The 17,326-nt window shown below is 40.2% G+C and overlaps 2 protein-coding genes and 1 long non-coding RNA gene across 12 annotated transcripts in view; 1 reads left to right on the top strand and 2 right to left on the bottom strand.

Annotated features, from left to right (window-relative positions):
• The window catches only part of LOC110502508 (pleckstrin homology domain-containing family A member 1), a 58,003-nt gene extending 55,091 nt beyond the window's left edge, over window positions 1–2,912 (bottom strand). For 8 of the 9 annotated variants that reach the window (XR_005039157.1, XM_021580566.2, XM_021580572.2 and 5 more), the window contains exon 1: window positions 2,778–2,912. The gene's annotated coding sequence lies outside the window, so the exon portion shown is untranslated. The remainder of the gene's footprint in view (window positions 1–2,777) is intronic. The other variant, XM_021580567.2, reaches the window with a different exon arrangement.
• A 1,745-nt stretch (window positions 2,913–4,657) lies between these two features.
• Window positions 4,658–9,730, bottom strand: LOC118943853. Its single transcript, XR_005039156.1, has 3 exons — window positions 9,593–9,730; window positions 5,764–6,047; window positions 4,658–5,656 (listed from the first exon to the last, which is right to left on the bottom strand). It is a non-coding gene; the product is annotated as an uncharacterized LOC118943853 (long non-coding RNA).
• cuzd1.2 (CUB and zona pellucida-like domains 1, tandem duplicate 2) lies at window positions 8,382–17,262 on the top strand. 2 transcript variants are annotated; one of them, XM_021580562.2, is made up of 22 exons: window positions 8,382–8,504; window positions 8,688–8,714; window positions 8,995–9,021; window positions 9,259–9,415; window positions 9,655–9,851; window positions 11,537–11,635; window positions 11,740–11,799; window positions 12,323–12,421; window positions 12,535–12,567; window positions 12,724–12,822; window positions 13,443–13,511; window positions 13,618–13,623; window positions 13,751–13,849; window positions 13,942–13,983; window positions 14,192–14,287; window positions 14,640–14,672; window positions 14,905–15,061; window positions 15,293–15,510; window positions 15,623–15,798; window positions 15,979–16,370; window positions 16,535–16,779; window positions 17,034–17,262. In XM_021580562.2, the coding sequence occupies exons 1-22, from the start codon at window positions 8,444–8,446 to the stop codon at window positions 17,096–17,098; spliced, it is 2,457 nt and encodes an 818-aa protein (XP_021436237.1). In that variant the 5' UTR covers window positions 8,382–8,443; the 3' UTR covers window positions 17,099–17,262. The 2 variants fall into 2 exon arrangements, with proteins under 2 accessions (XP_021436237.1, XP_021436238.1); XM_021580563.2 differs by lacking the exon at window positions 13,618–13,623.
• Window positions 17,263–17,326: the final 64 nt, after the last annotated feature.

The following is a 17,326-nucleotide window of genomic DNA, read 5'->3' as shown; positions in this document are numbered from 1 at the left end:
TCACTCCACAAAAGCCGCGGCCCTTGCAGACCATGGGGAACAACCAATCCAAGTCTCAGAGCGAGTGACGTTTGAAACGCTATTAGCGCGCACCCCACTAACTAGCTAGCCATTTCACATCGGTTACACCAGCCTAATCTCGGGAGTTGATAGGCTTGAAGTCATAAACAGCTCAATGCTTGAAGCACAGCGACGAGCTGCTGGCAAAACGCACTAAATTGATGTTTGAATGAATGCTTACGAGCCTGCTGGTGCCTACCATCGCTCAGTCAGACTGCTCTATCAAATCAGACTTAATTATAACATAATAACACACAGAAATACGAGCCTTAGGTCATTAATATGGTCGAATCCGGAAACTATCATCTCGAAAACAAGAGGTTTATCCTTTCAGTGAAATACGGAACAGTTCCGTATTTTATCTAACGGGTGGCATCCATAAGTCTAAATATTCCTGTTACATTGCACAACCTTCAATGTTATGCCATAATTACGTAAAATTCTGGCAAATTAGGTGGCCCAAACTGTTGCATATCGACTGACTCTGCGTGCAATGAATGCAAGAGAAGTGACACAATTTCACATGGTTAATATTGCCTGCTAACCAGGATTTCTTTTAGCAAAATATGCAGGTTTAAAAATATATACTTCTGTGTATTGATTTTAAGAAAGGCATTAATGTTTCTGATTAGGTACACATTGGAGCAAGAGTCCTTTTTCGCGAATAGGCACCGCATCGATTATTTGCAACGCAGGACACGCTAGATAAACTAGTAATATCAACCATGTGTAGTTAACTAGTGATGATGATTGATTGCTTTTTATAAGATAAGTTTAATGCTAGCTAGCAACTTACCTTGGCTTCTTACTGCATTCACGTAACAGGCAGTCTACTCGTGGAGTGCAATGTAATCTGGTGGTTAGAGCGTTGGACTAGTTAACTGTAAGGTTGCAACATTGAATCCCCGAGCTGACAAGGTAAAAATCTGTCATTCTGCCCCTGGACATGGCAGTTAACCCACCGTTCCTAGGCCGTCATTGAAAATAAGAATGTGTTAACGGACTTGCCTAGTTAAATAAAGGATAAATAAAGGCGTCCAAAAACACTGATTTCCGATTGTTATGAAAACTTGAAATCGTCCCTAATTAATCGGCCATTCCGATTAATCGGTCGACCTCTAATCACGACCAAGTCAATCGCCGCAGTCCACCCACCAAACATTGTTAAAACTATAGCTGGATGGTCTCAAAATACACTACAACAGCAATGCATTGCGATAACGCTAGCTTTTGTCCATATTACATTTTTGAGAGGGACCTTGTAATGTCTCACAAAAGGCCTGGGCTTGAACAACGCACTAAAACACACTCGAGGCAAGAGTGGCACAGAACCCTCTTCTCTCTTGGTCCTAAAGAAATTGTCCTGTAAATTGGATGATGTGGTCCATCAAATAGGCAGTATTTGATGCAAGAAAATACTGTATGAATCAATAGTAGGTTACATCACATGCCTAACAGGTTGGTTAGTGTTAACAAAAATATTGCCTTTGTTATTTTATAGCGAAAACAGCTAAAGTTCTCTATACAATTCTGCTGTCATGCAAGGCAAGAAAACAAGTGTAATAGGATATCTGAAAGCCCCCCTAGCAAAGCTTGAGATAAACCCAGTGTAGAGTGTCTATTCAACACTGATTAACCACAATAATAGTCTGACCTAGCAGCAACCAGAAGCATACCCGAACGAATGACAGAACTTGTGAAAAACCTCGAGAGGTTGCACAAAACCACACCATAACACAACAGTGACAGGTTGTGTATTCACCACTATTTTTGACCCTGGTATTATGACCATGGTTTACTACACTTCCTGACCAAATCGCTGCTCACTATGAACTGGAGATGCAGCTGTCGAGTAACGAGATCAAACAGATTTGAGTAAAGAGGCACATTTCATAGTTGGCAGTAGACCCTATGGAATATAACGTTTGTAACCGAGGTATTTTTCTGACTGTAAAACAGAGGGAGAGTACATCCCAATTGGCACCCAATGCCCTATAGGCTAGTAGTGCAAAGTAGTGAATGAATCTGGTCGAGCACGTGAGGAAAACTTTGGACCTGAATGACTTTAATTAATGTTTTTTATATATAAAAAGTGTAAACGTCATCAAGAGAGCTCATTTAGTACAACCGTCTTGGCTAGTAAGGTAGATAGCTAATTAACCCCATCATAACTTAAAATATAGCAACTGTGTAAAGTAACTAGCTAACGTTAGCTAGGAGGCCCATACTAAATACAAATGACTGGGCTGCAGTAACGTTAGTTTGGCTGAACAAACGTTACAACGAATTGCAGATTGTGGCTTTTAATTACGTTATGAAATAGCTAACGTTAGAAGGCTAGCGCTAACTTGACAGCTAAAAACAACACTTCACATGTAGTTAGTAGCTATCAGTTCTAGCTAGCGAACGCGTTAACTACAACCAGCCAAGTTAGTCGGGATATAGCTAGCTAACGTTAACTTGTTAAGCAAATAATACAGCGGCTTGACGTTCTCAGTAGTTAGTTATAATTAACCTGACTCAGAATGAGCTCTGACATCTAGATGACGTTAGCTGGTAAGCATAACATTAGCCAACAACGCATGGCACGTTCAAAACGCGCTTCAAATGCTAGCCAGTTCACGTCGAAGCCTTTACTATAGCTTGGTAACTAGCTAGCTACCAATACGTCAATCTCAAATAAACTCTACATTGGTATTTGGCGGCTTGCAACTTACACAAGTTGTTTTCACGCAGGAGTGCTTGATTCAGCCTAGCCCATTCCCTCGTCCTGTGCTGGGGCAAACAGACTGCCGTTAGCGTAGGCTAACTATGTCAAATAATGCGTTTATGCCCCATCTAGCGTCCAAAATAAGAACTGCGTTTTTTTATGCAAAGCCAAAGACTTGATATATTGGTCAAAGAAAGGTCCATCACCGTTGCCCGCTATTACGCTCATGGCTCCTTTGAGAAACTTGCCGGATCTTATTGCGATCACATCAACTAGACACAAACAATTGGTAGCCTACTCTCATATCATGTCGTATACTACACAGGCATAGCACACATTGGCCTATCATATGCAGCAGCTAGGCCCAGTATTCTCAAATTGATGATCAAACATACCTGCAACAATTTAACAATCTAACAAATATTATTTCAACAATTAATCTAATTGGCATATCTAATGTAAAAAGCAGTAAGCAAATACAAGGATACATGTATCCCACTGCTGTGCTTTTCAGTTGACCCTAGGCCAATGCATAGGGTAATACTGCAATTTACCAGGATAATGCAGTTTAATCGGACTCGATGTACTTGTACAGTGTCTTCAGAAAGTATTCAAACCACTGTTTCCACATTTTGTTGTGTTACAAAGCAGAATTAAAATGGATGTAATTGTCAATGATCTACAGAAAATACTCTGTAATGTCAAAGTGTAAGAAAAATTCTAACGTTTGTAAAAAATAAATGAAAAAAGGATTGAAACATAAAACACCAGCATTTCTTGATTAGAGTCAATACATGTTAGAATCACCTTTGGCAGTGATTACTGCTGTGAGTCACCTGGATTGTGCAACATTTATCCATTATTATTTTCAAGAATCTTCAAGCTCTGTCAAGTTGGTTGTTGGTCATTGCTAGACAACCATTTTTAGTTGATGTCATTCATCCTTATTAGACACCTGAGTCAACATGGCTGCACAAACAAGATGTTCTCATCTATAGTGGAAACATTGTACAGCTGCAGTAGCAGGATGATTTCCAGACATATCTATGGGCCTCCTGCTCTTAGTGTAAGTTGTAAATTGTAGAAAGCATAATGCCATTGCACAACACTCCTAAACCCCTCATTCTAACAACACATCATACTCTTTGTTCTGATGTGAATAATGAGAAGCATCCAGAAGCTGCACTTGATGCATTTATGAAATTGTTTCTTCCAGTTATTGATAAGCATGCACCTACTACAAACATTTTTAAATCACACTTAGTACAAAACTCCAAACTGGTCACACTTTTAACCAGTGGTGTAAAGTACTAAAGAAAAATACTTTAAAGTACTACTTAAGTAGTTTTGTTATAGGTATCTGTACTTTACTTTACTATTTATATTTTTGGCTATTTTTACTTCACTACATTCCTAAATAAACTTCTTACACAATAATGTACACTTTCCATACATTTTCCCTGACACCCAAAAGTACTTTTCAATGCTTAGTAGCACTCACTCACTTATCAAGAAAACATCCCTGGTGCCTCTGATCTGCAGGACTGCATGTTGTAGTGTGCCCCTGGCTATCCGTAAAAAATAAAAAAAAACGTTGTGATCTTATTATTATCAATTTTAAATTGATACTTTTACTTTTGATACTTTAGTATGTTTCAAATCAAATAATTTTAGACCTTTACTCAAGTAATATTTTTCTTGGTGACTTTCACTTCTACTTGAGTCATTTTCTCTTAATGGATCTTTACTTTTACTCAAGTATGACAATTGTGTACTTTTTCCACCACTGCTTTTAACGCACCCAGTCTTTCATTAATTTGGATTCATTTGGATTGTAAACATCTCTCACAACACCACAATTTATTCAAATAGGTTTATTGTGAAATATAATGAGAACATTGGTTTAATCACCAAAACACAACATAATTATATATTTTAAATTTAGTTGTTTTAACTACCAGTTAATCCAATAGCAAACCATGCAAGATACGTGTTTTAAATCGCCCTTAAAAGTGCTGAAGCAATATGATACAGTATTGTAAATGACAGTTGATTACACAGTTTTCACATTAGGCAATACACTTACATTAGCCAACAAAATTGACAGAAAATCTATAATTTCCATAATATCTATCCAATTTATAATCAAAGGTGTGATCAATGAAGACATCATCTACAATCATTCATACAAATAGAAACTGTATTTTTCAGATATAATTGCAACAATGTGTACTGTCTGTAATCAAATATAATACATTAATTGAAACAAATGACATTAATGAAAATTAAACATAACGTATAAGCACGCATTCATTTGCATCAAGCCTGTCTCGAGCATTTGGCCATAAATTCTCATTCACATCACAATGAATGTCCTCATTGTTCATGCACGCGGGAAATACCATTTGGCATGGTGAATCCAAGCTTGACACTGGTCTGCGTTGATGTCATCGCATACATTATCCATGGCCAGAGGGAGGGTGACACTCAATAGGGTCGAGGAAAGGAGACTATGGGTGCAGGTAAATGGTCACAAATCAGGGATGGGCCCAAAACCATGCCTGATCCCACCTCTGCATGGTGGAACCTGAAACTTTCCCACACAATGATATTGGTGACCCCTTCACCTTGACAGGCCTGCTCAATTTAATCGAGAAACACAATGTGTGCAGCATTTTAGGATCCAAGTAATGGCATAGGTCCTACCACACCATCTTCAGAGATAGCTGTGCACATGGAGATGTTTCCCCCACGTTGACCAGGCACTTGGACCTGTTGGCAGATGAGGTTCTGCCCACGGCTCCAAGTTTTGGCCAGGTTGAAGCCTGCTTCATCAACAAAGACATACTTGTGATGGTTCACTGCAGCATCAAGCACCATCACCCTCTAAAAATATAATTTGGTTAGTTATTTTTACAGTACAGTTCCAACATAATATTGTGAAGTAGCATGTGCATCAAATAGTAACAGTAATACAGTATATAGTGCTGTACCTGAACATAGTCAGCCCGCAGTTGTTTCACCCGGTCATTGTTTGTCTCAAAAGGCACCAGGTAAATGTGTTGCATAGATACCTGGTGCCTCTTCAAAAAGGCGAGTGATTGTTGGTAGGCTGATGGATGCCACATTGGCAAAGGTGTCATCATTCTCCTCAATGGCCTGCTTAATTTCGGACAGCCGTATGTCATTCCTGACCCTCACCATTTCCACCACTGTCCACTCCTACTGGTCGGTCAGCACACAGCCATGGCCACCACCATGGGGTCTTCTGTCAATTCTGAGGGTATAACAGAGTGTACAGTCAATAGATGTACATGCATTACAATATGTGATGTACTGTAAATGTAATGGTAAAGCACAGTGCACATCCTGCAGACTTACCCCATACATAACATTCTTTTGGCGAAATGTTCTCATGATCGAATTGACACCACAATCTTTTCAGATTGTCATTATTTGAACTAATCTGGCATCCTCTGCAATGGTAAGGCCTCTGTTTACCACACTGTCATGATTATGGCCCGGACTTCATGAGACACAACAGTTCCTTGCTGTCTGCCTCCCTCTCTCCGATGTCCACCTCTTTGAGGGGGCCCACGCCCACCTTTATCACCTCTTTGATGGGGCCCATGCTTGGATTAAGTGATGGTCAAATGTATTTTTGAACAAATGAGGAGTGAATCATATGAAAAGTATTGTGAGTGTTGCATTGTGAAAGGCAATTACTTGATTTGAAAGGTATTTCTAGATTAAACACTCATTATGTTTGGTGAAAAAGCTACTGTGTGATTTTGTGTGTTGTACTTGGTCAATTGTAAAAATGTTAAATAAATGTAAAAAAAAATACTAATAATACAAAAAAGCCTTTTTGATGATCTGTTTGGAGTTTTGTACTAAGAGTTGTGACATTTTGTGAAGTTAGTGTGGGTGATGTGGGGAAATTATTGTTGTCCATCAGTAATGAGAAACCACCTAGTATTGACAACGTAGATGGAAAGCTACTGAGGATGGTAGCAGACTAAATTACCACTCATATTTGTCATATCTTTAATCTGTTTGTCCTCAGACCTGGAGGGAAGCCAAAGTTGTTCCGCTACCCAATAATGGCAAAGCACCCTTTACTGGTTCTAACAGCTGACCAATCAGCTTGCTCCCAACTCTTAGCAAACTTTAGGGAAAAAAGTGGTGTTTGACCAGATACAATGCTATTTCTCTGTAAACAAATTAACAACAGACTTCCAGCATGCTTATAGAGAAGGGCTCTCAACATGTACTGCACTGACACAAATGACTGATGATTGGTTGAAAGAAATTGATAATAAGAAGATTGTGAGTGCAGCCTTTGATATTATTGACCATAACCTGTTGTTGAAAAGACATGTGTGTTATGGCTTTTCAACCTCTGCCATACCAAGCTATCTATCTAATAGAACACCGAGGTTTACTTTATTGGAAGCTTCTCTAATGTTAAACGTGTAAAGTGTGATTGTACGGTACACTTAGCCCTCTACTCTTTTCTATTTTTACCAATGACCTGCCACTGGCATTAAACAAGGCCTGTCTGTCTACACTGTATATATGCTGATGAATCAACCCTATACATGTCAGTTTTAGAATGGGTGGCCAGTAATAAACTGGTTCTGAACATCTCTAAAAGTAAGAGCATTGTATTTGGTACAAATCATTCCCCCAATTCTAGAATCTGGTAATGAATGAAATAAAATAAAAAGTGGAAGAGGAGAAACAGAAATATACAGATGGAAGATATGACTGTTGAGCAAGTTGAGGAGACTAAATTACTTGGTATTACCTTAGATTGTAAACTGTCATGGTCAAACATATTGATTCAATGGTTGTAAATATGGGGAGAGGTCTGCCCAATAAAGAGATGCTCTACTTTTTCTTTTTACATTTAATCATATTAGGGATTAAAACCAGCATACTGTAGACCCTCGATGCACACACAAGGTGAGGGAGCCCTGACACATTTATGGACCCAGCTAAACACTCACCAATAGTTTCTTGAATGTTATGAGCCTACCAAATCATGCATGCTTATTTATCTGGTATTTTAATATTAACAGTTGCACACCACTAAGGAAAACACAGTAAAGCATTTATGATCACTACCTGCTTTGCTCAGGTCTCGTTTAGAACCATTTCTTATACTGTACCTTTCAGACTACTATGCTGTTCATGACTGCGTGTGTGCCTGTAGTAGTTCAGTAAACACGTGGAAGGGTCATAGTGAAACAGACCAACAACCCAACACTGATGAAGAATCTGTTTGTCCATGGGAATGATCCTGACTCTATCAGCCTGTTCTAAGTAATGGTGCGTCACCTTATCATAAAAATGAATTATTTCATATGCGCTATATATCTTAAACAAACCCCATAAAACAATTCACCCCCCCCCCCCCCCCCCCCCCCTCTCTGTAGCTCAAATTAACACTTGTTGTGTTTGTGGACAGTCATTTTAATGTGTTCACCGTGTGAACCGGCTACTTTATGACCACAAGCCCAGGTGGGTCATTTCTCACACACATTGAGTATTAAGGGATTTCTCGCATTCAGGATTTTATGGGCACTATAAGGATGTTTAAAGGCCTGCCTTTAGGTATATAAACTGTCCTGTTTTGGGACTGTGTCATCGTCAAGGGGAAGGTGAAACATGGAGATTGCTACCACTCTTCTTGTTCTTTGCTCTGTGATAGTCTCACATGGAGCTCAAGGTAATGTATTCACTTATACTGCACTGTATATATGTTTTGTTGGTATCGATCTCTCATTGTAAGTGTTGTTTGTTCGTAACAATGGCTTCCATTTGTGTATGATTATAGGGTTGTTGTAACACCTCTGGTGTCTCTCTCTTATGCAAAGGTTCATATTCAATTACTCTTACTTTCTCATTGCAGGTCAGTGGGAGACATGGACCACAGCAGGTAAGTTCTGTTGATGAGCTGATTTCTTACCCCAAATAACATATAGTCCTGTCTTTTTGCTTTGTACCAATTTCTAGAAATGACTTAATGAGATGAAGAAAGACTGCACTCTTCAGGGTCAATACAAATGTCAGATGTATTGTGCAATGACCATACGTTTGCAAAGGTTTCATTATTTTCACTAATCTGACACCTTCCCGCACTTTAGCATGTATGTTAGGTGTGCAGTGCAGTAGTAACAGTATTACTACATGGAACCTAATGACATTTGTGTTTACAGAACCTTGGAGAACAGTTGACCCATCAGGTATTCCAAACTCTGAATTTTGCTACTATTTCTGAGCTGTGTTTATGTTGCTCTGTTTATCAACCATTTTGATTAACTAACCCATGTTTGTTTATTCCTCTTGTTCGTTCAAATACTTCACTGTATCAACATTCCAATTAATCAACATTGTTTTTTATTGTGTCAGTCGACACTGCCAGTCAGTCTCTGTTCTACTTCTCATTCTTAACGTTGTCACTTTTTGGTTGTTTTGCTCAGGCACCAGTGCCCCATGTGGTGGCTACCTGACTGCATCAAAGGGCCAATTCAACAGCCCCAACTACCCCAGCAACTACCCCAACAATGCCTACTGTACATGGAACATTCAGACCCCACCGGGCAGCCAAATCGTTCAGCTGGAATTCCCCTATGTCAAGTAAGTAGGTTTTGGTTCATGTTTATTCTTAAACTTGGATATGTTAGAAAACCCTCAAAATCCATAATTTGGTCTTTCAAATGATCACCTATCTAAAAAATGATTTGATAAGTGAAAGCAAGTCCAGGACACTAATCAGGTCAGATCAGTCACCAGAGGTAATAAGTGCTACATTACCAGCGTATAGTAGGCAGCCACCGCCATTGTACTTCATTCATCTTTCCGGTCTCCGACCACAGTCTTGAGGGTGACTTCAACTGTAGGTATGATTCCATCTCCGTGTACGATGGCTATTCCACCTACAACCGACTCCTGGGAAAGCTGTGTGGAGGACAAAGCTCAACCTTTTACTCCACCGGAAGTTCAATTACTGTGCAATTCACAAGTGACAGCTCCTCAACGTACAAGGGGTTTCAAGCAGAGTATCGTGTCGTAGGTAAGGAATTGAGATTAAGTAAATATATGTAAAGAGACATTAACGGCCTACAGTGCACTCTGAAAGCATTCAGACTCCTTCCCCTTCTCCACATTTTGTTACGTTACAGACTTATTCTGAAATTGATTAACTAAAAAATGTTCCTCATCAATCTACACACAATACCCCATAATGACAAAGTGAAACTGTTTTTTAGAAATCCTTGCAAAGGTATTATAAATAAAAAAACATAAATATATTATTTACTTAAGTATTCAGACCCTTTGCTATGAGACTCGAAATTGAGCTCAGGTGCCTCCTGTTTCCATTGATCTACCTTGAGATGCTTCTATAACTTGATTGGAGTCCACCTGTGGTCAATTCAATTGATTGGACATGATTTGGAAAGGCACACACCTGTCTATATAAGGTCCCACAGTTGACAGTGCATGTCAGAGCAAAAACCAAGCCATGAGGTCGAAGGAATTGTCCGTAGTGCTCCGAGACAGGATTGTGTCGTGTCACAGATCTGGGGAAGAGTACCAAAAAATGTCTGCAGCAGAAGGACCCCAAGAACACAGTGGCCTCCATCATTCTTAAATGGAACAAGTTTGGAACCACCAAGACTCTTCTTAGAGCTGGCCGCACGGCTAAACTGAGCAATCGGGGGAGAAGGGCCTTGGTCAGGGAGGTGACCAAGAACTCTGATGGTCATTCTGACAGAGCTCCAGAGTTCCTCTGTGGAGATGGGAGAACCTTCCAGAAGGACAACCATCTCTGCCGAACTCCACCAATCAGGCCTTTATGGTAGAGTGGCCTGAATGCCAAGCATCACTTCTGGAGGAAACCTGGCACCATCCCTACGGTATAGCATGGTGGTGGCAGCATCATGCTGTTGGATGTTTTTCAGCAGCAGGGATTGGTAGGCTAGTCAGGATGAAGGGAAAGATGAATGCACAAAAGTACAGAGATATTCTTGATGACAACCTGCTCCAGAGTGCTCAGAACCTTAGACTGGGGCTAAAGTTCACCTTCCAACAGGACAATGATCCTAAACACACAGCCAAGCCTACTCAGGAGTGGCTATGGGACAAGTCTCTGAATGTCATTGAGTGGTCCAGCCAGAGCCCGGACTTGAACCCGAACGATCACCTCTGGAAAGACCTGATAATAGTTGTGCGCTGACACTCCCCATCCAACCTGATAGAGCTAGAGAGGATCTGCAGAGAAGAATGGAATAAACTCCCCAAATACAGGTGTGCCAAGCTTGAAGTGTTATACCCAAGAAGAATCGAGGCTGTAATCGCTGTGCTTCAACAAAGGACTGAGTAAAGGGTCTGAATACTTAGGGAAATTATTTCTGTTTTATTTTGAATACATTTGCAAAAATGTCTAAACCTGTTTTTGCTTTGTCATTATGGGGTATTGTATGTAGATTGATGAGGGAAAAACTAACAATTTAATACATTTTAGAATACGGCTGTAACTTAACTAAATGTGGAAAAAGTTAAGGGGTCTGAATACTTTCCGAATGGACTGTAGGTATTATTTTCCTCCCTGTACTCAAACATTACGCAAACATTTTAACTAAACGAATAATGATACATGCATACAAATGTGCTGTTCATTTTAGCAGCTTGTTGGCTTGGTATCATTGCTGAATTATGATCAGTGAACCATGATTCATCTGTTTGTTTTTCTTGTAGATGGAGGTTCTTGTAGACACAACTGTGGCTATCAGGTTGGCAACTGCTCCTGCTCATATTCCTGTGAATACAGGGGCAACTGTTGCCAGGACTATCAACGTAAGAGCAGGGAGTTAGGATCAAGTTTAGAATATTGTAACAGTATGTGTTCCTCCTCCGTTAAAATGTTCCCTTCTGTGCCATTTGTATGCTACTTTGTATAGAGATCTGCTATGACACAACCACAGAACCCAGCACCACAGATGCAGGACCAACAACCGGAGGTATTTCATCAGCTGTGTTAGAATTTTACTTTACAGCTAGTGTATTTAAAAAAAAATCACAAAAATAATTTGTACAATTTCAAAGCTTTTTGGAGAGCATGATGAAGATGTAACATAAAGTAACATAACATCTATTATTATTTGACCCTGCTGGTCATCTTTGAAAATTTGAACATCTTGGCCAAGTTCTGTTATAATCTCCACCCAGCACAACCAGAAAAGGACTGACCACCCGCCATAGCCTGGTTCCTCTCTAGGTTTCTTCCTAGGTTATGGCCTTTCTAGGGAGTTTTTCCTAGCCACCATGCTTCTACACTTACATTGCTTGCTGTTTGGGGTTTTAGGCTGGGTTTCTGTACAGCACTTTGTGACATCAGCTGATGTAAGAAGGACTAAATAAATACATTGGATTGATTGATAACAAAGAAATCATAAATAATAAAATCTGCTGTTCATGTATAAATAAAAAGTGAACAGGATTTACAGTAACTTTGAGTAATGTGCTGTCTGTTCATCACAACAGATTATTATTCCTGTGAGTACAACTGTGGCTACAGTGGCATGGTCTGCTCCTGCACCTCATCATGTCAAAACCATGGCAACTGTTGTCATGACTATCATGGTATGATATAGACATTTATGTTAAAGGCTATGTTTCTGTTATTACTAGCAGTGTGCCTGTGCTCTTTGATAAATACTAATGGCCATCCCCGTGGTATCATCTCTCCTTCACAGATTATTGCCCGGGTACAACAGAAACACCTACAGGTATTTTGTCCTCAAATTTTAAACCTGTAAAACCTTCAGTTTTGCCAGCATATAGATTGGTGACCTGAACATGTTGTACATGTTTTAAAGCTTTGGTCTCAGAAGTAATGTTACAGCAACTGAGAGTTAGTTTGAAAATTGCCTTCTCTCCTACAGCTCAGCCTTCCTGTAGGTACAACTGTGGTTATAATCTTGGAAGCTGTTCCTGCTCCAGCTCCTGTCAATACTACGGCAACTGTTGCTATGACTACAATGGTACGTTTCCAATACAATAGATAATATTGTATTGAGTGCATGGAACTCCTTTACATCTTATGTTGCGCAAGTGAACAGAAAACCTGGTTTCAAAAAAGACACACACACTACATGTTCATTTAAAAAAATGTATGTCAATTGTACTCTTTTGTCTGTAATGTATTTTTCTTAATGTATCGGTCTCCAGTAAGACTAGCTGTCGCCATTGGCGTTGGCTAATGGGGATCCTAATAAATCAAACAATATATGCACTTTAACAAACATTTTTATCCAAAGCAACTTAGTCATGCGTCCATACATTTTATGTATGAGTGGTCCTGGGAAGCAAACAAACAACCCTAGCAATGCAAGCACCATGCTATACCAACTGAGACATACAGGAGCAGATAGATCAGATGGGTTCAGGTATTGTCTGAGAAAGAGCACACTACAAAATGTGGATGAAGTCAAGACAAGAACACAAATATCTACCACCAAGACTTGTGTTGCTCTTCAATTCTAAAATAAGTATGCAAAGTCTCAGGTAATCAGAAAATAATTGTAAAAATTATATTGTAACACTGTGTGCTCATCCTCCGTTAAAATGTTCCCTTCTGTGCCATTTTATCAACCTTGTATAGAGATATGCTATGGCACAACCACAGACTCCATCACCACAGCTGCAGATCCAGCTACTGCAACAACCGGAGGTATTTCTTCAGCTGTGTTAGAATTGTACTTTACAACTAGTGTAGTTCAACAAAATTAACATATTTTGGTCAAATATTTTTTTTGGGGGGGGGTCTATGTCCACAGCCACAGGTATTTATCTTCATCTAGTTTGCTGATCTGTGTAAAAAAATAATCTGACAATATTAATAATATGAAAACAATCATCAAATGCTGTTCATGAACTTTGGTCACAAATGAGGTCTGTCCAATACACTAGGTTGGGGTTCCTGTAGATACAGCTGTGGTTCTTATGCCGGTGGTTGCTCCTGCACCTCATCCTGTCGATACTATGGCAATTGCTGTCATGACTACAATGGTATGATGTTAAAGAGCTGTTTGTGATTGTTAGTATTTGGGAAGGCTCACATTGTCTATGCTAATGTCCATCCCTATCTTTCCTTCTCACAGATTATTGCCAGAGCACAACGTACGAAACTGGTACAACCTCAGGTATTTCTCTCCCAATACTTACACCCAAATTTGAAAACCCTCAGCTTTGGCATCATCTAGTTTGGTCACCTGTGTAGAAAATGTTGTGCTGTTAATGTTCTAAAGATTTTGTCAAATAAGTGGTGTTATTGTAAAGTGGTGTTATTGTAAAGTGGTGTTATTGTAAAGTGGTGTTATTGTAAAGTGGTGTTATTATTGCCTCCTGCAGAGGCTTCCTGTAGGTACAACTGTGGTTTCAATCTTGGAAGGTGTTCCTGCTCCAGCTCCTGTCAATACTATGGCAACTGTTGCTATGACTACAACAGTACGTGTCCAATACAGTAGATCAGATGGGTCCAGGTATTATCCGTGAAAGAGCACACTGTAAAGATGGCAAATATGTGGAGACATTCTGGATAAAAATACAAATCCCTGTTGCCAAGACTTGGGTTGCCCTTCCACTCTAAGTAGACCTATGCAAAATATGTCCCAGCTAATCTGAAAATAATATTGAGTCATACATTCAGTTAAAATGCAGTTGAAGTTTAGCTTTAAAAAAGATCTTCAACAATGAATACCAGACACGCTCCCTAAATGACTGTATGAGCTTTAAGCACAATTGCATTTACCCAGTTTGGTTTGGATATTGTTAATTCTTATTTTTTTCCTTCACATAGCGTACTGCCCCACCACCCCACCAGAATCAACAGGTATTAACATTTCCCACATCATCCATTTAAAAAGGGATTTGATCTAATAAGCTGTATAATGACAGAACAATACAAGTAGACATCAATGTGTTGCACAAACGTAACTAACTGAACCTTTCTTGATGACAAATGTGATTTCCTGAAGATTATCTACAGGAAATCACATTTGGTGTCACAAGATGTCTGACTCTTGAATTCCAAATGGATTTTGAGTTTAATTTCTCTTCCCCAGTCTCAGGGACTCACCCCACCTGTGGAGGAAACCTGCATGGCTCTGGGTCCATCTCAAGTCCATACTATCCAGAATATTACCATGACAACGCCTACTGTGTCTGGCATCTATCGGCCCCCTCTGGCCAAAGGATCTTTATGTCATTTACTGACCTGGAGTGAGTTAAGATTCCTATTTAGAAATTGTTCCCTTGATTACCCTGGTTTGTTGCATCTTAATGTAAAATATTTTAAAATGCTTCACCTTGACACTTCCCTTTGATCAACTATCTGATGGATTTCTATCATTCTGAATGTGCATTAAGACAGATCTTGAAATGGACCGTCCGTATTGACTATGAGTTCACATTTAGACATATTCTATAAGTGTATGCTGTTTGTTGGTTCAGGTTGGAGAACTGCTGCTCTTGTGATTACATCTCTGTGTACGATGGATCGTCTGTGCAATCTCAAATGCTAGGCACAATCTGTGACTTCAACAACGACACCTCTTTGGCTGCCTACCACTCCACCTCTAACTACATGACAGTTCTCTTTCGCTCTGACCAATCAGTGGTCAGCAGGGGCTTCAGGGCCATGTTCAGCAGCTCCCTCGCATCAAACCAAGGTAGTCTGATTGATAATCTGGTGAAGTTAATCAAACACTAAACATTTATTCTGACATTGATATTATAGCTCCGGAGCCTCGGGTTGGTTTTATTTATGTTGTGGTGTTTCAGGTCGAGTGGACTGCTCCTCAGACAACATGAACATAGTGATCCAGAGATCCTACCTGCTCTCAATGGGCTACGATGGTAACAATCTGTACCTGAACGACCAGCATTGTAGACCTCAGGTCAACAGCTACCAGGTGGTGTTCAGCTTCCCAATCAATACCTGTGGGACCCAGCGAAAGGTAAATTAATTCACCAAACGCAAAGTGATTACCAGATTACGTAATGGCATATAAAAAGCTACATAGAGATCTAGCTAGTGTGCTGCAAACACTGGATATAGTCACATCAACTATCATTCACATTTTCCAATAATTTTCTGTTTCTTGTCCAATAACCTTTTTATCTCACGCTCTAAACAGTTTGAGAAAGGGAGAGTGGAGTACATCAACGCCGTCCGTGCCTACCGGTCCGACTCAGGCGAGATTACGCGGCAGTCTCATTTTCTGCTGCACGTGGAGTGTCGCATGGAGCAGGACACCATGGTCCAGGTTATGTACAAGACCAACGATGAGGGTAACGGTACCATAACAGGCACAGGCAGATTCAACAGCACCATGGCCTTCTTTACAAACAGCAACTTCTACAGTGAGATAACCCAGACTCCATACAAGATTACCCTCAACCAGAACATGTACGTCCAAGTCCGCCTGAGGAGGTCAGACAGCAGTCTACATCTGTTCCTGGACACCTGTGTGGCCTCTCCCTCACCTCATGACTTTCAAACCAGATCATATGACCTGGTGCGCAACGGGTAAGAAACAGGCACTGCTGATCTGACCTGCAGAAATTGTAGGGCCAAGAGATATTGCTGAGAAGGAAAATCTGTGTTTATACATTTTTCAAGGGGTGCTTATTCTTCAAGGACACTCATAGGCTCTTGATTAAAAACAACATTTGTTTCTGATGCACCCACAGATGTAGGAGGGACCCCACCTACTACTCCTACACCTCTGGTACCAGTAGCTACGCCCGCTTCACCTTCCAGGCTTTCAAGTTCCTGCGAGCTGATGAGTCAGTGTACCTGCAGTGTAAAGTCACCATCTGCCAAGCTTCTGACTACAACTCCCGCTGCCGCCGAGGCTGCCGCACCCGCAAGGCCAGGGACCTGGGATCCTCCCAGGGGAGCCACACCCTGATCCTGGGCCCCATCCAGCTCAAAGGTTAACTCTTAATAGGGCTATGATGTTATGATTTCTCTAGACAGATGTGGGACACCCTAACCTGTTCGCAAATTTGTATGGCTAATTTGCTGCTAATGTTTGCATTGGGCTGTTGAAAACACTCAAACAATTAGGAGCAGTGGAGCACTCTGTAATACTGTTCTGAATATGTTCCGGTATGTATATTATCACTCTGATTTAGACTGTGCAGACACAAATGTATGCAAAAACAGGTCTTTCTTTTCCCTCCCCAGATCTGGAGAAGCCAGATGAGAAAGTGGCTGAGAAGGAGGAGATCCAGGCTAAGGTGGAACCTTAAGACTAAGCTGACCAGCCTCAACTAACTACTCTAATCATTAATACTATAATTCTGATTAATTTCACCTGAGGCAATGAAGTAGCCAATATTCCCTGCTAATGTACACTATAATCTTGTATCGCTTTCCTACTTTGGCTAAATGATTAAAAGCATTCAACAGACAATTATTGGTGTCTGAACATCTTATTCCATGTGCTAGCATTGAAATATGTCAAATGTGTGAACTTC

The sequence above is a fragment of the Oncorhynchus mykiss genome, chromosome 23 (genome assembly GCF_013265735.2).
Source record: "Oncorhynchus mykiss isolate Arlee chromosome 23, USDA_OmykA_1.1, whole genome shotgun sequence".
NCBI lineage: Eukaryota > Metazoa > Chordata > Actinopteri > Salmoniformes > Salmonidae > Oncorhynchus > Oncorhynchus mykiss.
This window is presented reverse-complemented; position numbering and strand designations above follow the sequence as displayed.